This window comes from Hyla sarda, chromosome 2 (assembly GCF_029499605.1).
Source record: "Hyla sarda isolate aHylSar1 chromosome 2, aHylSar1.hap1, whole genome shotgun sequence".
Taxonomy (NCBI): domain Eukaryota; kingdom Metazoa; phylum Chordata; class Amphibia; order Anura; family Hylidae; genus Hyla; species Hyla sarda.
In genome coordinates this window covers 211,600-233,933 of record NC_079190.1, presented here as the reverse complement: position 1 = coordinate 233,933, position 22,334 = coordinate 211,600, and the positions used below count along the sequence as shown (strand labels likewise).

Below are 22,334 nucleotides of genomic sequence, written 5' to 3'. Positions count from 1 at the left end.
GAACAGCCTTGGTCTCTGATTGGTATGGACTTTATTACAGACTTACCCCCATCCCGTGGCAACACTGTTGTTTGGGTGGTCGTTGATCGATTTTCCAAGATGGCACATTTTGTTCCTCTTCCTGGTCTTCCTTCAGCGCCTCAGTTGGCAAAACAATTTTTTGTACACATTTTTCGTCTTCACGGTTTGCCCACGCAGATCGTCTCGGATAGAGGCGTCCAATTCGTGTCAAAATTCTGGAGGGCTCTCTGTAAACAACTCAAGATTAAATTAAACTTCTCTTCTGCTTATCATCCTCAATCCAACGGGCAAGTAGAAAGAATTAACCAGGTCCTAGGTGACTATTTACGGCATTTTGTTTCCTCCCGCCAGGATGACTGGGCAGATCTTCTACCATGGGCCGAATTCTCGTACAACTTCAGAGTCTCTGAATCTTCTGCTAAATCCCCATTTTTCGTGGTGTACGGCCGTCACCCTCTTCCCCCCCTCCCTACTCCCTTGCCCTCTGGTTTGCCCGCTGTGGATGAAGTGACTCGTGATCTTTCCACCATATGGAAAGAGACCCAAAATTCTCTTTTACAGGCTTCATCTCGCATGAAAAAGTTTGCCGATAAGAAAAGAAGAGCTTCCCCCATTTTTGCTCCCGGAGACAAGGTATGGCTCTCCGCTAAATATGTCCGCTTCCGTGTCCCCAGTTACAAACTGGGACCACGCTATCTGGGTCCTTTCAAAATCTTGTGCCAAATTAATCCTGTCTCTTACAAACTTCTTCTTCCTCCTTCTCTTCGTATTCCCAATGCCTTTCATGTCTCTCTCCTTAAACCACTCATCATCAACCGTTTCTCTCCCAAACTTGTTTCTCCCACTCCTGTTTCCGGTTCTTCTGACATCTTCTCCGTGAAGGAGATACTGGCCTCCAAGACGGTCAGAGGGAAAAAAAATTTTTTGGTTGATTGGGAGGGCTGTGGTCCTGAAGAGAGATCCTGGGAACCTGAGGACAACATCCTAGACAAAAGTCTGGTCCTCAGGTTCTCAGGCTCCAAGAAGAAGGGGAGACCCAAGGGGGGGGGTACTGTTACGCCGAGCGCTCCGGGTCCCCGCTCCTCCCCGGAGCGCTCGCAACATCCCCGCTACTGCAGCGCCCCGGTCAGATCTACTGACCGGGTGCGCTGCGATACCGCCCCCAGCCGGGATGCGATTCGCGATGCGGGTGGCGCCCGCTCGCGATGCGCACCCCGGCTCCCGTACCTGACTCGCTCTCCGTCGGTCCTGTCCCGGCGCGCGCGGCCCCGCTCCCTAGGGCGCGCGCGCGCCGGGTCTCTGCGATTTAAAGGGCCACTGCGCCACTGATTGGCGCAGTTGGTCTAATTAGTGTGTTCACCTGTGCACTCCCTATGTATACCTCACTTCCCCTGCACTCCCTCGCCGGATCTTGTTGCCATTGTGCAAGTGAAAGCGTTCCCTTGTGTGTTCCTAGCCTGTGTTCCAGACCTCCTGCCGTTGCCCCTGACTACGATCCTTGCTGCCTGCCCCGACCTTCTGCTACGTCCGACCTTGCTCTTGTCTACTCCCTTGTACCGCGCCTATCTTCAGCAGTCAGAGAGGTTGAGCCGTTGCTAGTGGATACGACCTGGTTACTACCGCCGCTGCAAGACCATCCCGCTTTGCGGCGGGCTCTGGTGAATACCAGTAGTAACTTAGAACCGGTCCACTAGCACGGTCCACGCAAATCCTTCTCTGGCACAGAGGATCCACCTCCTGCCAGCCGAATCGTGACAGCCGCTTTATGGTGGCGAAGCATGTATTGACGCAGGGCCGTGGTGCAGACATTGGGACCCTGGCCACGCTTCACCTTCTGCCGACAGATCTTGCATGTGGCTACGTGAACCTCCTCCGAATGCCTTATGAAAAACTTTCACACCGCCGAGTAGCTGATTTTCCCACCTACAGTCCGCACTAATTGACTGCTACTGGTGCCGTCTCCAGGAACCCCTGTTCCACTACCTCCCGGAAAGGTAGGCTGCCGCGAAGCATGTGGTCTCCCCCGGGCACGTTTGGCTACAGAATTTCTACTCCTGCCACCATGCTGATTGCCAACCGTGCTACCACCTTGCTGCCTCAAGGGCAACCTGCAACCCTCTTCTCCTGATGATGATGAAGCCCCTTCTGCACCCGGCTCCCAATTGCGATCGGCTTCATCATCATCCACAGGTGTGTGCACGTCACTGATGTCCTCCTCAGGTTCCCCAACAGTGTCTGCTTCAGGACCCTGAACACTTGCAACACCACCTTCCATGTCACTCTCCGCATCACTACTTGGCCGCCTAGCGGAGCAAGTGGCGCATGTCTCCTCCCCTTCTTGGCTGTCCAGTAGCTGCTGACTGTCCTCTATTAGATCGTCCTCAGTAAATAGTGGAGCTGAACCCACAGCATAAAATACTTCTCTAGGAGAGGGAACAGCATAGGACAAAGGCAATGGGAGGACAGGGACTGCTCCCGGGCCATGCCAACTGAGGGTTGTGTCTAAGGAACCCACCGACTGTTGACTGGGGGTGTCAGATGTCACTTGTGATGATGTGGATGAGCATGTTAACCAATCGATGACGGCAGATGGGTTGCTGGTGGAGACACGACCGCTGGCTGATAACGGGAGCTCAGGCCTCTCGCTGCAACTCCTGCTGCCACTCACCCCAAGTCTGCTGCCAACTCTGCCTGAAGTATTTAGGCCTCTGCCACTCCTCTGTGCACGTCCTGGCACTTCTCTGCCTGACATATTTAGTGCATTTATGAGGGTATTACAATACGCTACACTACTCTTTAAACAGTATTTGTCTAGAACAGCGGCAGGTGATTACTTACGGCTGTCCTTTCACAGTATGTAGGCCCTTTACAGATTAACAGGTACTAGATGGTACAATACTTGGATGTATGTATGCGGTATGCACTGAGGAGGGCAGAAATATGCGCAACAATACACAGAAAAACTCTGTATTTTTGTAAAACACCAGCCGGTAAGTACTATTGCTTGGACTTTCCCTGTATCTAGACTTGTTACAGATACAGAATAGTAGACGGCTTTGATGTAGTCATGTGTTATGCACGTATGAGGGCAGACAAATGCATTACAGTCCACTGAAAAAACTTAGTTTTGCACAGCAGCAGCAGCAGGACCCAACAGTGCAGCATCATATAAATAAGAAAACATGGATTAAACCCTAAATTGCACTCTGTCACATAATTCTGAGCAGCAGCTTGGAGATGTGTATGAGGCAGCTGACAGCTATCTGCCCCTCTCTGCTGCAATGCTCTATAACGTGAATAGGAGGTTTAGCAATCAATGATCCTTCTCAGAGTAACAGCACAGCACTCTGCACTCCTGCCTTTCCCTAATGCTGATGTGATTAGCAGTTGCAGTGTAATGCTGTGGTATGAGCTATTCACACACACAGTCCCGTCCTCTCCATCTGACTGCATAGATGAAATGAAGAGAGGCAAGATGGCCGCCGATTATATAGGGGCTGTGACATCACAGGGGTCAGTGAACACTGATAGGCTGCATCTCACATGTGGTTCAGGGTCAGCCCGCCTACCTTCATTCCCACCACTGCTTCCCGCCCTCCCATAATCCCCTGCACCATGTACTCACATGTGGATCCGCCATCTTAGGTCTCCTTTAGCTGGGAATGCTGTAAAATGGAATTTAATGAAGCGATTCACGAGATAGAATCGCGGCGATATTTGCATTCGTTGCGAATTGAATATTTCATTAAATTTGTAACGAATTCTGGTTCGTCAGCTTTGATTCGCTCATCTCTAGTTGTTATCATTGAATGTGAGGCAACACCCTGTACATGATGGACCAGGCAGAGAAGGTCAAGTTGACTTTATTCTGAATATAATGACCTTTATATAACACTTTGAGGTCCTGGAGACAACATCGATGAGATCTCTTGTGTTCCATTTAGTGGTTGAGAAAGTCATCTGGTCTTGGTCTTCTCCATACGAAGAGAATGAATGAGAGTGTTGATGGGATATTAGTTTTTTGTCACAAACAAGTCACAATTCTGTATCTTCAAGTTTGGATGGACAATCTTCTCTGTTATTAGGTCATGTGTCCAATTCTGTCTCCCAAACAAAGAACTGAAGGTTCATTGGATCCCACTTCAGGTTCTCTTACAGTTTGTGGTCACATTATAGTAATTTCGGCATAAATTTAGGACCCGTAGAAAATCACAATGATCCTTCTGCGAATCTCTTTGGTTCTTGCCCCATAAATCATTGGGTTGAACATGGGTGGGATCAGAATATACAGATTGGCAAGAATGATGTGAATATGGAGAGGGATGTTGTGTCCAAACCGGTGTGTGAAGAAGGAGAAGAGGGCCGGCACATAACAGATGAGGATAACACAGATATGGGGGGCGCAGGTGCCCATAGCCTTGTGGCGGGCCTTCTCCAGACTAGGCCGAATAGGACACAGTTATACATATGATATCTACAGCTATCACCAGCAGGGCCACAGACAGAACATACACCTTATTAATGGTTTTATCGGTGGAGGCAATCTTGACCACAGCCATGTGTTCACAGTACGTGTGCGCGGTGATATTGGTTTGGGTTTCGGTGGTAAGGAGAGGAGCCTGATCTGTGAAGAAAGAGGCATTTTCTCTATTAAAGGAGTACTCCAGAATATGAAAACTTATCCTCTATCCTAAGGATAGGGGACAAGTTTCTGATCATGGGGTGTCCGACCGCTGGGGCCTTTCGCGATCTCCCATACGGGGCCCCAGAAGTCAGCGGCAAGGGGGCAAGTCTGACCACTGCATGACGCAGCGGCTGACACGTCCCCTCAACACATCTCTATGCATCCAGCAGTCTTCAGCTCTGCCATAGAGATGTATTGAGAGGGGCGTGTCGGCTGCCGCATCATACAGTAGTTGACACACGCTATTTTGGCAAAGAGCCGGGGGGCCCCATACGGGATATCGCGGGGGGCCCCAACAGTCAGACCTCTGCGATCTGAAATTTAAGTACTCTTTTAAGATATACAGTATTACAACATTTCTTATCTTCACTTCTACTGTTACATAGTTACATAGTTAGTACGGTCGAAAAAAGACATATGTCCATCAAGTTCAACCAGGGAATTAAGGGGTAGGGGTGTGGCGCGATATTGGGGAAGGGATGGGATTTTATATTTCTTCATAAGCATTAATGTTATTTTGTTCCATAAATGTATCTAATCCTGTTTTAAAGCTGTTAATTGTTCCTACTGTGACCAGTTCCTGAGGTAGACCGTTCCATAAATTCACAGTCCTCACGGTAAAGAAGGCGTGTCGCCCCTTGAGACTAAACTTTTTCTTCTCTTACTATGCACTTACTATGCAGCATTGGTTAAAAAGTAATGACCACTTAACGCACGCCATAAATGGGGAAGAATATTGATTATTGTGTGTTTCACATGACCTCTTCTGGACAATACTTAAGATTTCATCCCAGAAAATCCAACAATCCACAACATATTATATGAAGATTATGTTCCTTATATGAGGATACTATGAAGAATTAAATGTTTATAAAGCTATAATTTTAGTCTTATTAGTCTAAATCCACATGAGGTCCTATGCAACAGAGCACATAAATAGACGCAGAGCTGCAGTGCGGATCTCCTTGGTCTTCACACCATTGATGATGGGGTTGAGAGTTGGTGGGATGAGTAAGTAGAGGTTGGCCATGATCACATGGATGTATGGAGTTGTGTGACCTATTCTATGAGTCAGAAAGATGAACAGTCCCAGGGTATAGAATGTGAGGATGATACAGATGTGAGAAGTACATGTCCCGAAGGCTTTTTTCTTGGCCATCTTGGTCTCAAGTCTCAAAACTGCCCTCAGTATCAAGACATATGACCCAGAAATGCAGGACACATCAAACACAATGACTATCAAGACCACGGTTAGTCCATAGGCACTGTTGATGGTGATGTCTGAACAGGATAACTTCACAACCGCCATGTGGTCACAGTAGGAGTGAGGGATGTGGTGGCTCTGGCAGTATGGGAGTCTACTGGCCATCCATGGGCATGGAGTCACTATGATGGTTCCTCTTATCACCAGGGCTGTCACTATTTTCACTATTAATTTGTTGGTTAATGCACTTGTGTAGTGAAGAGGATTACAGATGTACCTGTCGTAGGCCATGGCCATCAGGACTCCGGATTCTAGTGAGGTGAAGCAGTGGATGAAGAACATCTGCACAAGGCAGGAGAGGAAAGAGATCTCCTTGTGATTCAGCCAGAAGATACTGAGCATTTTCAAGACAATGGTGCTCGATAGAATCAGATCGGTGAGAGATAAAGTCGACAAGAAATAATACATGGGGCTGTGGAGCGCGGTTCTGTCATGATGAGGAGAAGCATCAGGAGGTTCCCCGATAGAGCTACAAGTTACATGATGAAGATGGGGATGGATATCCACACATGAGAAGACTCCAGGTCCGGGATCCCCTCCAGGATGAACATACTTGTGTAAATGCTGGAGATGTTGAAGGACGCCATGATTCCCCTGAATTGTAAAATGTTATTATCCACATCAAACATTGTGTAGAAACCTCAACTATAATCACTATGATCGACTTTATGTTTCATCAATTAAAAAGATTTATTACAAATCAGTAACAATATAGAAAAAAGTTTTTTTTTCTTTTCAACCAATTGTTATTGGCCATTTGGATCAATATTAGAGAAATCGTTAGAGTGGGAACCTGAAGGCCCTTCCTATAAAGATTATTCACATCATATAATATCTTTATATTACTATATATTAGTGGACGGTCCCAATGCTAATAGACGTCCTCACCCGGTACAGATGACCACGCTACTCCTTGGCCCAATAACTAGCACTCCCTCATCTATCCATCATTCTATTATGAACAATTAAAGACACATTCATTCTTGTTCATCTCATCTCAGCCAGTGGTACATGGGGTTCTGCACTCAAATACCCTTACACCCCCCCCCCCCATCTTATCTTTCTAATGTATTTAATAGAGATGAGCGAATCGAAGTTGACGAACCCGAATTCGTTACGAATTTCATGAAAAATTCGATTTGCAACGAATATCGCCGCGATTCTATCGCACGAATCGCTTCATTAAACTCCATTTTACAGCGTTCCAGGCTATTGTAGAGCTAAGATGGCGGATCCACATGTGAGTACATGGGGCACGGGATTATGGGAGGGCGGGAAACAGCGGCGGGAATGAAGGTAGGCGGGCTGACCCTGAATCACATGTGAGATGCAGCCTATCAGTGTTCACTGACCCCTGTGATGTCACAGCCCCTATATAATCGGCGGCCATCTTGCCTCTCTTCATTTCATCTATGCAGTCAGATGGAGAGGACGGGACTGTGTGTGTGTGAATAGCTCATACCACAGCGTTACACTGCAACTGCTAGTCACATCAGCATTAGGGAAAGGCAGGAGTGCAGAGTGCTGTGCTGTTACTCTGAGAAGGATCATTGATTGCTAAACCTCCTATTCACGTTATAGAGCATTGCAGCAGAGAGGGGCAGATAGCTGTCAGCTGCCTCATACACATCTCCAAGCTGCCTCAACTTTATCAACCATCTCATCTCCTCATTTTTCAGCCCAATTGAGCTTTTTTTGCTCCACAAATCATCTGCTGCTCAGAATTGTGTGACAGACTGCAATTTAGGGGTTAATCCCTGGATTTTTTTTTTTTTGTGGTGCTGCACTGTTGGGTCCTGCTGCTGTTCAGAAATAAGTCATATTAGTGTGGACTTTAGTGCCTTTTTACCATTTTTCACCTGTTACTCTGTCTCTGTGCTAAATTCAGTGTTATACCACACGTTATACACCTGCCGATATATTAAAGAAAAAAAAGTTTTTCCTGAGTACAAATACGCTTAACAGTGCGCTCATCATTGCAAAGGGCCTACATACAACCAAGTAGTGTACTATTTAGTACCTGTATTTCTGTCTCGGTGCTAAATTCAGTGCTATTCCACACATTAGTATACACCGCCTGGTGTATACAACAAAAAGAGTTTTTTCTTGCATATAAATACGCTTAACAGTGCGCTCATCAGTGCAAAGGGCCTAAATACAACCAAGGAGTGTACTATTTAGTAACTGTTATTCTGTCTAGGGCCTATATACTTTGAAAGGACAGCCGTAAGTAATCGCCTGCTGCTGTTCTATACCCTCATAAACGCACTAAGTATGTCAGGCAGGGAAGTGTCAGGAGGTGCACAGAGAAGGGGCAGAGACCTACATACGTCAGGCAGAGTTGGCAGCAGACTTGGGGCGAGTGGCAGAAGGAGTCACAGTAATAGGCCGGAGTTTCCGTTAACACCCAGCGATCGTGTCGTCGACCCATCTCTCCTCGTCAATTGGTTTGCACACTCATCCCCATCATCACAAGCGACATCTGACAAGTCCAGTCAAGAGTCGGTGGGTTCCTCAGACACAACCCTCAGTTGGCATGGCCCGGGAGCAGTCCCTGTCCTCCCATTGCCTTTGTCCTATGCTGTTCCCTCTCCCAAAGAAGTATCTCATGCTTTGGGTTCAGCTCCACTATTTAGCGAGGACGATGTAATAGAGGACAGTCAGCATCTAATGGGCAGCCAAGAAGGGGAGGAGACATGCGTCCCTTGCTCCACAAGGCGGCCAAGCAGTGATGCGGAGAGTGACATGGGAGGCGGTGTTTTAATTGCTCAGGGTCCTGAGGCAGACACTGTTGTGGAACACGAGGAGGACATCAGTGACGTGCACACATCTTTTGATGATGATGAAGCCGATCGCAATTGGGAGCCGGGTGCAGAAGCCGGGGCTTCATCATCATCAGGAGAAGAGATTTGCTCTTTGTCTATGAGGCAGCAAGGCGGTAGCACGGTTGGCAATCAGCGTGGTGGTGGCAGTAGTGGAAATTCAGGAGCCAAACGTGCCAGGGGGAGACCACCTGCTTCGCGGCAAGCTACCATTCAGGGAGGTAGTAGAACAGGGGTTCCTGGAGACAGCGCCAATAGCAGTGAAATAGTGCGAACTGTGGGTGGGAAAATCAGCTACTCTGCGGTGTGGTTGTTCTTCATAAAGAATCCGGAGGACCTTAGCGTAGTCACATGCAAAATCTGTGGGCAGAAAGTGAAGCGTGGCCAGGGTCCCAATCTCGGCACCACAACCCTGTGTCAACATATGCTTCGCCACCATAAAGCGGCCTGGGATATCCGTGGCTCCGAGGTAGTGGTCCAGCCTGCCGCATCACCCAGTGGCCATCCGCTCCCTCCGTCATCCAGCCAAGGCTCCACCACCTCAGCCTAAGGGAGCTGTGTGTCAAACCATCCTTCTATAGCTCCTGCTTCTCGCGCTTTTAGTCAGTCATTTCGCCAACAATCGATCAGCGAAGCCATGTCCAAGAGACAACAGTATGCGCCCACTCATCCAACGCCACAGAAGTTGAATGTGCTCCTGTCCAAGTTGCTGGTGCTGCAGTCCCTCCCTTTCCAACTGGTGGACTCTGCACCTTTCAGAGAATTGATGGCTTGTGCCGAGCCGAGGTGGAGAGTCCCAAGCCGTCGTTTCTTTGCGAAGAAGGCAGTACCAGCCCTGCATAAATTTGTACAAGAGAAGGTGGGCCAGTCCTTGAGCCTGTCGGTGTGTTCAAAAGTGCACAGTAGCGCCGACGTGTGGAGCTGTAACTACGGGCAGGGACAATACTTGTCTTTTACGGCCCACTGGGTAAATGTGGTTCCTGCACAGCCACAACAGCAACTTGGACAGGTCACGCCGCTTCCTCCTCCACGCTCACGCTCAATCACTGTGGAATGTAGTAACATATTTTTGTACTTATTTCTTTAAATATATGAACAAATGCAGATATGGTATATACTGTAGATTTCTGTGCTGCCATCTTGAGTTTAAAGGGGTATTCCAGGAAAAAAAACTTTTTTATATATATATCAACTGGCTCCAGAAAGTTAAACAGATTTGTAAATTACTTCTATAAAAAAATCTTAATCCTTTCAGTACTTATGAGCTTCTGAAGTTAAGGTTGTTCTTTTCTGTCTAAATCCTCTCTGATGACACATGTCTCGGGAAACGCCCAGTTTAGAAGAGGTTTGCTATGGGAATATGCTTCTAAACTGGGCGTTTCCCGAGACAGGTGTCATCAGAGAGGACTTAGACAGAAAAGAACAACCTTATCTTCAGAAGCTCATAAGTACTGAAAGGATTAAGATTTTTTAATAGAAGTAATTTACAAATCTAGAGAAAAGAAAAAGTGTAAGTGCGGCTCACAATTAATAAATAACGCAAACCGAGGTCAACAGGGCATGTGACTACACCACAGTTGCAAGAACTAGAATATATATATATATATATATATATATATATATATATGGAGAGAGAGAGAGAGAGAGAGAGAGAGAGAGAGAGAGAGAGAGAGAGAGAGAGAGAAAAATGTTGCCCGGACCTTCCAAGATAGTGTAATCAATTGTGTATGGAAAATGGATTTCTGGGTCGTGCTCCAATAATAATTCAAAACAATTTTTTATTGGTAAAATATATTGTAATAGAGTACATTACTCCTCACAGGGCCCGTGTGAGAAGAACACATATAATGTATATACAAATGCAGACAATCTTACAATATGAATGAATATCCCTGGTATATAGGATTGCTCTATATGGGCAAAATATGGCTCCATTCTCTATGTATCCCCGCGGTGTGAAGATGACGCACAGATACTTAGAATGCTTAAGTCTCCGTTTATATATGACAGTTTGTATCAAGTTAAATACCGTGTTACCGATCCTGTGGTGGAATAGATGGATTGGCTCGGACGGCTCTCGTTGAAGGTAGTTATGGTTGTTCCTGAATGTGAGAACTGCAGACGGCGGTCTCAGATGGGGCTGTGGCTTGCAGAGTCCAGATGGTACGCGGTGGTGGTCGTCACAGTCTGGTGGCGCTGGCAGGCGCCGATGGTACTTAACCTGTTGGGGACGAAGGGCGTATCCATACGCCCGTGGGAATTTCGGCCCCCGCCGCGGGCCGGGCGGGGACCGGGCCGGGGTGACTGCTGATATCTATCAGTAGGCACCCCGTGCAAATGCCCAGGGGGGTCATTAGACCCCTCCATGTCGGCGATCGGCGTAAATTGCAAGTGAATTCACACTTGCGATGATTCCGGGTCATTACGGGTCTAAGGTGACCCGGTGACCCGGAATAGAAGGGGGATCGTGGGTGTCTAAGACACCCACGATCCCCCTAAAGCGATAGGAGTGAGGTGGCAGAGTTGCCACCCCTCCTATCTCTGCTATTGGTGGTCTAGACGCGACCACCAATAGCAGATCAGGGGCGGAGGGGTTTACTTTCGTTTTCCCCGTCCTGCCCTCCCACAATAGGCGGGGCAGAACGGGGAAAACGAAGAGGAGCGGCGCCGGAGTCCACTTACCCCTCCGGAGGCAGCGGAGCGTCGGGGATCGGCGGTCGGCGACGGAGATCTGCGGGCGGCAGAAGAGGACGGCTCCCTGGATGTGACGGAAGCCGGTGAGTAGTTGCATAGCAACATTTAGAGGGCTACAGTCTGAGACCACTATAGTGGTCTCTAGACTGTAGCCCTCCAGATGTTGCAAAACTACAACTCCCAGCATGCCCAGACAGCTGTTTGCTGTGTGGGCATGCTGGAATTTGTAGTTTTGCAACAGCTGGAGGTCTGCAGTTTAGAGACCACTGCACAGTGATCTCTATACTGCCCTCTAGATCTTGCAAAACTACAACTCCTAGCATGCCCAAACAGCTGTTTGCTGTCTGGGCATGCTGGGAGTTGTAGTCTTGCAACATCTGGAGGTCCACAGTTTGGAGATCACTGTTCAGTGTTCTCTAAATTGTAGCACTCCAGATGTTGCAAAACTACAAATTCCAGCATGCCCACACAGAAAACAGCTGTCTCGGCATGCTGGGAGTTGTAGTTGCGTACCTCCAGCTGTTGCATAACTACATCTCCCAGCATGCCCTTCTGTGATCAGACATGCTGGGAATTGTAGTTTTGCAACAGCTGGAGGCACACTGGTTGGAAAATACTGAGTTAGGTAACAGAACCCAACTCAGTATTTTCCAACCAGTGTGCCTCCAGCTGTTTCAAAACTACAACTCCCAGCATGTACTGACAGACCGTACATGCTGGGAGTTGTAGTTTTGCAACAGCTGGAGGCTCATTGGTTGGAAAATACTGAGTTAGGTAACAGAACCTAACTGAAGGTTTTCCAACCAGTGTGCCTCCAGCTGTTGCAAAACTACAACTCCCAGCATGTACTGACAGACCGTGCATGCTGGGAGTTGTAGTTTTGAAACAGCTGGAGCTTTGCCCCCCCCCCCCATGTGAACGTACAGGGTGCATTCACACGGGCGGGTTTACAGCAAGTTTCCTGCTTCAAGTATGAGCTGCGGCAAATTTTTTGCCGCAGCGCAAATTCCTAGCGAGAAAATCACCGTAACCCGCCAGTGCCAATGTATCTTAAAAACACTACACTACACTAACACATAATAAAGAGTAAAACACTACATATACACCCCCTTACACTGTCCCCCCCCCACCCCAATAAAAATGAAAAACGTATTGTACAGCAGTGTTTCCAAAACGGAGCCTCCAGCTGTTGCAAAACAACAACTCCCAGCATTTCCGGACAGTCACTGACTGTCCAGGCATGCTGGGAGTTTAGCAACAGCTGGAGGCACCCTGTTTGGGAATCACTGGTGTAGAATACCCCTATGTCCACCCCTATGCAATCCCTAATTTAGTCCTCAAATGCGCATGTGCTCTCTCACTTCAGGGCCCTGTCGTATTTCAAGGAAACAGTTTAGTGCCACATATGGGGTATCTCCGTACTCGGGAGAAATTGTGTTACAAATTTTGGGGGCTTTTTCTCCTTTTACCCCTTATGAAACGGAAAAGTTGGGGTCTACACCGGCCTTTTTACACTAACATGCTGGTGTTGCACTTTACTTTTTATTTTCACAAGAGGTAAAAGGAAAAAAAGACCCCCAAAATTTGTAACACAATTTCTCCTGAGTACGGAAATACCCCATATGTGGGGGTAAAATGCTCTGCGGGCGCACAACAAGGCTCAGGAGTGAGAGTGCACCATGTACATTTGAGGCCTAAATTGGTGATTTGCACAGGGGTGGCTGATTTTACAGCGGTTCTGACATAAATGCAAAAAAATAAATACCCACATGTGACCCCATTTTGGAAACTACACCCCTTGTGTAATGTAATAAGGGGTACAGTGAGCATTTACGCCCCACAGGTGTCTTACAGATTTTTGGGACAGTGGTACGTGAAAATGAAAAATGTAATTTTTTTGTTTGCACAGCCCACTGTTCCAAAGATCTGTCAAACACCAGTGGGGTGTAAATGCTCACTGTACCCCTTATTACATTCCGTGAGGGGTGTAGTTTCCAAAATGGGGTCACATGTGGGGGTGTCCACTGTTCTGGCACCACGGGGGGCTTTGTAAATGCACATAGCCCCCGACTGCCATTCCAAACAAATCTCTCTAAAAGCTCAATGGCGCTCCTTCTCTTCTGAGCATTGTAGTTCGCTCGCAGTGCACTTGACGTCCAAACATGGGGTATTTCCATACTCAGAAGAAATGGAGTTACAAATTTTGGGGGGCATTTTCTCCTATTACCCTTTGTAAAAAAAGTAAAATTTGGGGAAAAACCAGCATTTTGGTGGAAAAATATTTTTTTTTCATTTACACATCCGACTTTAACAAAAAGTTGTCAAACACCTGTGGGGTGTTAAGGCTCACCGTACCCCTTGTTATGTTCCTTGAGGGGTGTCGTTTCCATAATAGTGTGCGATGTGTTTTTTTTTTGCTGTCCTGGCACCATAGGGGCTTCCTAAATGGGACATGCCCCCAAAAACCATTTCAGAAAAACTCACTCTCCTAAATCCCATTGTTGCTCCTTCGCTTCTGAGCCCTCTAGTGCGCCCGCCGAACACTTGACATACACATATGAGGTATTTTCTTACTCGAGAGAAATTGGGTTACAAATTTTGAGAGGATTTTTTTCCTTTTACCCCTTGTAAAAATTCAAAAACTGGGTCTACAAGAACATGCGAGTGTAAAAAATGAAGATTTTGAATTTTCTCCTTCACTTTGCTGCTATTCCTGTGAAACACCTAAAGGGTTAACACACTTACTGAATGTAATTTTGAATACTTTGAGGGGTGCAGTTTTTATAATGGGGTCATTTATCGGGTATTTCTAACCAGAAGACCCTTCAAATCCACTTCAAACCTGAACTGGTCCTTGAAAAATTCCGATTTTGAAAATTTTGCCAAAAATTGGAAAATTGTTGCTGAACTTTGAAGCCCTCTGGTGTCTTCCAAAAGTAAAAACTCATCAATTTTATGATGCAAACATAAATTAGACATATTGTATATGTGAATCAATATAAAATGTATTTGGAATATCCATATTCCTTATAAGCAGAGAGCTTCAAAGTTAGAAAAATGCAAAATTTTCAAATTTTTCATGAAATTTTCAAATTTTTCACCAAGAAAGGATGCAAGTATCGCAGAAAATTTTCCACTAACATAAAGTAGAATATGTCACGAAAAAACAATCTCGGAATCAAATTTATAAGTAAAAGCATCAGAGTTATTAATGCTTAAAGTGACAGTGGTCAGATTTGCAAAAAATGCTCCCGTCCTTAGGGTCATAATGGGCTCCGTCCCCAAGGGGTTAAATGCCGGGAGACCACTGGCGCTGGATGTCAATTTCCTCCCCGCTGGACTTAGAGTAAGCCAGAGATCGCACGCTGAGTGAATGGAACTCGCCTCGTGTAAGTGGCGTGTGACGTCAGCTGAGCCGGAGCTAGAGATGTAGAATCAGGACCGGACACAAGCCTGGATCGGCTGATGAGCAGAGAGTCCGCAGTAAGTAGTCAGCTTACTCCGTGGGTAGTGGACACAGTTCATATAGAGCATAAATGCCAGTGGACAGGACTAGACGCGTTTCAGGGTTCTCAAATGTGACCCTTTCCTCAGTAGTCATGGTGGTTGCCATCAATGATTGTCTATTTATAGGAGCACGAATCCAAGTAATAACAAAAACATGACATGTGTCACGATGCCGGCTGGCAGGAGGTGGATCCTCTGTGCCAGAGAGGGATTGGCGTGGACCGTGCTAGTGGACCGGTTCTAAGTCACTACTGGTTTTCACCAGAGCCCGCCGCAAAGCGGGATGGTCTTGCTGCGGCGGTAGTGACCAGGTCGTATCCATTAGCCACTGCTCAACCTCTCTGGCTGCTGAAGATAGGCGCGGTACAAGGGAGTAGACAGAAGCAAGGTCGGACGTAGCAGAAGGTCGGGGGCAGGCGGCAAGGTTCGTAGTCAGGGTGGATAGCAGAAGTACTGGTACACAGGCTTTTGGACACACAAAACGCTTTCACTGGCACAAGGCAACAAGATCCGGCAAGGGAGTGCATGGGAGGAGGTCAGATGAAGGCAGGGAGCAGATGGAAGCCAATTAAGCTAATTGGGCCAGGCACCAATCATTGGTGCACTGGCCCTTTAAGTCTCAGGGAGCTGGCGCGCGCGCGCCCTAGAGAGCGGAGCCGCGCGCGCCAGCACATGACAGCAGGGGACGGGAACGGGTAAGTGACCTGGGATGCGATTCGCGAGCGGGCGCGTCCCGCTGTGCGAATCGCATCCCCGACGGCCATGACAGTGCAGCGCTCCCGGTCAGCGGGACCGACCGGGGCGCTGCGGAGAGAGAGACGCCGTACGCGCTCCGGGGAGGAGCGGGGACCCGGAGCGCTAGGCGTAACAACATGGATTGGTCAAAAGGATTACCCAGAGAGCAAAAGTGTGTGAAAAGACATGTGTGTGTGTGAATACCGTCTAGGACGGAAAAGGTGCGTTTTTGATTACTTTTACACAGTAATGGATCAAAGTAAAACGAGCAGAACTACCAGGAGTACTTTAAAGATTCCATAACTGTAGAATCAAATAATATATCATTCGGTGTCTATTATTAATGCGATAATTGTGAACCCTAATATAAGAATGTGATACCAAATACAGATATAGCAGTTTTTTAGAGTGATACAAATAAATATGTGAATAAAAATAAATATAAAAATAAAAATAGAAATAAAATATAAAATAAAAATTATAATGATGGTAATAATATTATTATTATTATTATTATTATTACCATCATTATAATTTTTATTTTTATTTTATTTCTATTTTTATTTTTATATTTATTTTTATTCACATATTTATTTGTATCACTCTAAAAAACTGCTATATCTGTATTTGGTATCACATTCTTATATTAGGGTTCACAATTATCGCATTAATAATAGACACCGAATGATATATTATTTGATTCTACAGTTATGGAATCTTTAAAGTACTCCTGGTAGTTCTGCTCGTTTTACTTTGATCCATTACTGTGTAAAAGTAATCAAAAACGCACCTTTTCCGTCCTAGACGGTATTCACACACACACATATCTTTTCACACACTTTTGCTCTCTGGGTAATCCTTTTGACCAATCCATGTGATGTTTTTGTTATTACTTGGATTCGTGCTCCTATAAATAGACAATCATTGATGGCAACCACCATGACTACTGAGGAAAGGGTCACATTTGAGAACCCTGAAACGCGTCTAGTCCTGTCCACTGGCATTTATGCTCTATATGAACTGTGTCCACTACCCACGGAGTAAGCTGACTACTTACTGCGGACTCTCTGCTCATCAGCCGATCCAGGCTTGTGTCCGGTCCTGATTCTACATCTCCAGCTCCGGCTCAGCTGACGTCACACGATACTTACACGAGGCGAGCTCCATTCACTCAGCGTGCGATCTCTGGCTTACTCTAAGTCCAGCGGTGAGGAAATTGACATCACAAGCTCTTGCCAGCGCCAACGGTCTCCCGGCATTTAAGTACCATCGGCGCCTGCCAGCACCACCAGCCTGTGACGACCACCACCGCGTACCATCTGGACTCTCCAAGCTACAGCCACAGCCCCATCTGAGACCGCCGTCTGCAGTTCTCACATTCAGGCACAGGAACAACCATAACTACCTTCAGCGAGAGCCGTCCGAGCCAATCCATCTATTCCACCACAGGATCGGTAACACGGTATTTAACTTGATACAAACTGTCATATATAAAAGGAGACTTAAGCATTCTAAGTATCTGTGCGTCATCTTCACACCGCGGGGATACATAGAGAATGGAGCCATATTTTGCCCATATAGAGCAATCCTATATACCAGTGATATTCATTCATATTGTAAGATTGTCTGCATTTGTATATACATTATATGTGTTCTTCTCACACGGGCCCTGTGAGGAGTAATGTACTCTATTACAATATATTTTAACAATAAAAAAAAATTTGAATTATTATTGGAGCACGACCCAGAAATCCATTTTCCATACACAATTGATTACACTATCTTGGAAGGTCCGGGCAACATTTTATATATATATAATTTACAAATATGTTTAACTTTCTGGAGCCAGTTGATATATAAAAAAAAGTTTTTTCCTGGAATACCCCTTTAGCTTTTGAATACTGTCCTGTACTAGAGCAATACACTCCCGTCTAGAGGGCACATTTAGGTATTACTGTGACTTAGTATTGCATAATATCGTATAGAATTGTAAATTCCATTTTATTTAATACTTCTATATTCTTAATAAATTGTAATAAATCATCATAGTGTTTTTTATTTATACAACAATGTTCCTATCTTCCAAATCTCAAAGAATAAGAGGTACTTAGTGTGTCGGCCTCTAAGGATCTCACTTGATTATAATTCTTTTATCCGCGATCCTCATATTTTGGAGAGATAACGTTTATGACTTTATCTATGTTACATATAAATTCACCTGCTTTACACTCCTGTGTGAGTCCAGGCCAGGACCGGCACTCTAGGGGGCACCTACCGCCTACAGATCAGAAAACAATGTCACATGAGCGCCACAGGCTGTCCACAAGCAGGTGAGTATTTTTACTCTAGAGTGGCTAGGAGCAGAGCATCCAGGCGTGACCGCATAAGCCTGACAGTAGGGACTCCTATCCTTATATTGTTGGATTAATAAATTGTTTATTGATTGTGCCGACTTATTGTCTCAGGATTTCTTTTACTTTCGATGATGTGACATAGAGCAATATCGCTGACAGACAGTCACTGAAGAGATTAGTGTATAGCAGAGAGGCCCTTGTTCAGCCTTATTCTCTTTGTTGAAAACAAAGAAAACTCCTTTTTGGAAATGAAGAACCTGGGCAGCATGGACAGGAAGAGGAACAGTGACCTGACTGTGGACAGGATTGACCTAGATGAGACTCTTTTGGATTCGGTGTACAGTTATCAATAGCAGGGCTAGGAGATGTTTCTCTGGCACCATTAGGTTTGGATCCACCCCTTCTCCTGATAGAGAGGTTGGACTTGGGACTTCTTCCACAACCATTGGTTGGGAGAATCATGTGACAAGGCACAATCATGTGTTGTACAGCAATACAAATTTTAACCCTTATACAATAAATTTGATGCAATGCACATAAATATTTTTGCAATAAACCTCCAGAACCTAATACACATTATGTATTATACAAAACCCTTTTTCTCTCAGCCACACGCCAACTTCTTATGGATAGACGCTTGACCCTATAGTAAATATGTAGATGCCATGGACCAAATGATCCATAAGAAGACCCTGAAATATTGTATCTCCCCCAGTGACATCAAGGAGTGTGAGACAACATCCTGGACACGATGGACCAAGTAGAGAAGGTCAAGTTGACTTTATAATTTCTAACTTATTCTGAATATAATGACCTTTATATAACACTTTGAGGTCCTGGAGACAACATCGATGATATTTCTTGTGTCTCATTTGTTGACGTTAATGTCATCTGGTCTTGGTCTTCTCCATATGAAAAGAATGAATGAAAGATATATTTTTTTGACACAAACATGTCACAATTCTATATCTTTAAGTTTGGATGGACATCCTCCTCTGTTATTAGGTCATGTGTCCAATTCTGTCTGACAAACAAAGAACTGAAGGTTCATTGGATCCCACTTCAGGTTCTTTTACAGTTTGTGGTCACATTATAGTAATTTCGGCATAAATTTAGGACCCAAAGAAAATCACAATGATCCTTCTGCGAATCTCTTTGGTTCTTGCCCCATAAATCATTGGGTTGAACATGGGTGGGATCAGAATATACAGATTGGCAAGAATGATGTGAATATGGAGAGGGATGTTGTGTCCAAACCGATGTGTGAAGAAGGAGAAGAGGGCAGGAACATAAGAAATGAGGATAACACAGATATGAGGGGCGCAGGTGCCCATAGCCTTGTGGCGGGCCTCCTTGGAGGACAATCGGAAGACTGCCCAGACTATGGCCGAATAGGACACAGTTATACATATGATATCTACAGCTATCACCAGCAGGGCCACAGTCAGACCATACACCTTATTGATGGTTGTATCAGTACATGCGATCTTCACCACAGCCATGTGTTCACAGTACGTGTGCGCGATGATATTGGTTCTACAGTAGGACAACCTCCTGATCAGGAATGGAGCAGGAGCCATGAATAAGGAACCTCTGATCATTGCTAGAATTGCAATCTTGACAATGGTGGAGTTGCTCAGGATAGAAGTGTATCTGAGGGGATGGCAAATAGCAACATATCGGTCAAATGCCATAGCCAGGAGGATAGTGGACTCCATCATGGAGAGGGAGTGGATGAAGAAGAGCTGAGCCAGGCACGCATCGAAGGCAATCTCCTTGTCATTGAACCAGAAGATACAGAGGATTTTGGGGGTTGTGGTCGCTGATGCCACCAGATCAATAATGGATAACAAACAGAGGAACAGATACATTGGCTTATGAAAGGTCTCCTGGGGCATAATGATGAGGAGCATGGCACTGTTCCCCAGGACTGTCAGGACATACATTATACACATTGGAATGGACATCCAGAACTCGGCCATCTCCAGGCCCGGGATCCCGATCAGAAGGAATGTCTTGGGTCTGTAAAAATCTTCATTTGTATTATTTTCTGTATCCATTTCTTTAGGATCTTGTGTAAGTGCAAGAAAAAATGGATTACTCTCAGAAATAGTAGTGAGTGTTCAATGTATATGGAGCTGCAGGTTCAGAGCTCAGTGAGTGTTTAGTGTATATGGAGCTGCAGGTTCAGAGCTCAGTGAGTGTTTAGTGTATATGAAGCTGCAGGATCAGAGCTCAGTGAGTGTTTAGTGTATGTGAAGCTGCAGGATCAGAGCTCAGTGAGTGTTTAGTGTATGTGGAGCTGTAGGATCAGAGCTCAGTGAGTGTTCAATGTATATGGAGCTGCAGGTTCAGAGCTCAGTGAGTGTTTAGTGTATATGAAGCTGCAGGTTCAGAGCTCAGTGAGTGTTCAATGTATATGGAGCTGTAGGATCAGAGCTCAGTGAGTGTTTAGTGTATATGAAGCTGCAGGTTCAGAGCTCAGTGAGTGTTCAATGTATATGGAGCTGCAGGTTCAGAGCTCAGTGAGTGTTTAGTGTATGTGAAGCTGCAGGATCAGAGCTCAGTGAGTGTTTAGTGTATGTGAAGCTGCAGGTTCAGAGCTCAGTGAGTGTTTAGTGTATATGGAGCTGTAGGATCAGAGCTCAGTGAGTGTTTAGTGTATGTGAAGCTGCAGGTTCAGAGCTCAGTGAGTGTTTAGTGTATGTGAAGCTGCAGGTTCAGAGCTCAGTGAGTGTTTAGTGTATATGAAGCTGCAGGTTCAGAGCTCAGTGAGTGTTTAGTGTATGTGAAGCTGCAGGATCAGAGCTCAGTGAGTGTTCAATGTATATGGAGCTGCAGGTTCAGAGCTCAGTGAGTGTATAGTGTATATGGAGCTGCAGGTTCAGAGCTCAGTGAGTGTTTAGTGTATGTGAAGCTGTAGGATCAGAGCTCAGTGAGTGTTTAGTGTATGTGAAGCTGCAGGTTCAGAGCTCAGTGAGTGTTTAGTGTATATGGAGCTGCAGGTTCAGAGCTCAGTGAGTGTTTAGTGTATGTGAAGCTGCAGGTTCAGAGCTCAGTGAGTGTTTAGTGTATATGAAGCTGCAGGTTCAGAGCTCAGTGAGTGTTTAGTGTATGTGAAGCTGCAGGATCAGAGCTCAGTGAGTGTTTAGTGTATGTGAAGCTGTAGGATCAGAGCTCAGTGAGTGTTTAGTGTATGTGAAGCTGCAGGTTAAGAGCTCAGTGAGTGTTTAGTGTATATGAAGCTGCAGGATCAGAGCTCAGTGAGTGTTTAGTGTATGTGAAGCTGCAGGATCAGAGCTCAGTGATTGTTTAGTGTATATGAAGCTGCAGGTTCAGAGCTCAGTGAGTGTATAGTGTATATGAAGCTGCAGGTTCAGAGCTCAGTGAGAGTTTAGTGTATGTGAAGCTGCAGGTTCAGAGCTTAGTGAGTGTATAGTGTATATGGAGCTGCAGGATCAGAGCTTAGTGAGTGTTTAGTGTATGTGAAGCTGCAGGATCAGAGCTTAGTGAGTGTTTAGTGTATGTGAAGCTGTAGGATCAGAGCTCAGTGAGTGTTCAATGTATATGGAGCTTCAGGATCAGAGCTCAGTGAGTGTTCAATGTATATGGAGCTGCAGGTTCAGAGCTCAGTGAGTGTTTAGTGTATATGAAGCAGCAGGTTCAGAGCTCAGTGAGTGTTTAGTGTATGTGAAGCTGCAGGTTCAGAGCTCAGTGAGTGTTTAGTATATGTGAAGCTGCAGGTTCAGAGCTCAGTGAGTGTTTAGTGTATATAAAGCTGCAGGTTCAGAGCTCAGTGAGTGTTTAGTATATGTGAAGCTGCAGGTTCAGAGCTCAGTGAGTGTTTAGTGTATATGAAGCTGTAGGATCAGAGCTCAGTGAGTGTTCAATGTATATGGAGCTGTAGGATCAGAGCTCAGTGAGTGTTTAGTGTATGTGAAGCTGCAGGATCAGAGCTCAGTGATTGTTTAGTGTATGTGAAGCTGCAGGTTCAGAGCTCAGTGAGTGTTTAGTGTATATGAAGCTGCAGGTTCAGAGCTCAGTGAGTGTTTAGTGTATGTGGAGCTGCAGGATCAGAGCTCAGTGAGTGTTCAATGTATATGGAGCTTCAGGTTCAGAGCTCAGTGAGTGTTCAATGTATATGGAGCTGCAGGTTCAGAGCTCAGTGAGTGTTCAATGTATATGGAGCTGCAGGTTCAGAGCTCAGTGAGTGTTCAATGTATATGGAGCTGCAGGTTCAGAGCTCAGTGAGT

General features: G+C 45.8%; 1 protein-coding gene and 1 pseudogene across 1 annotated transcript; both read right to left on the bottom strand.

The window, feature by feature from the left end:
• Positions 1-4,213: 4,213 nt before the first annotated feature.
• On the bottom strand, positions 4,214-6,556 carry LOC130357543 (olfactory receptor 52P1-like; annotated as a pseudogene).
• Positions 6,557-15,850: 9,294 nt separating this feature from the next.
• LOC130358128 (olfactory receptor 52P1-like) lies at positions 15,851-20,141 on the bottom strand. Its single transcript, XM_056560956.1, has 2 exons — positions 19,215-20,141; positions 15,851-15,934 (listed from the first exon to the last, which is right to left on the bottom strand). Exons 1-2 carry the CDS (start codon positions 20,139-20,141, stop codon positions 15,851-15,853), a joined length of 1,011 nt encoding a protein of 336 aa, XP_056416931.1.
• Positions 20,142-22,334: the final 2,193 nt, after the last annotated feature.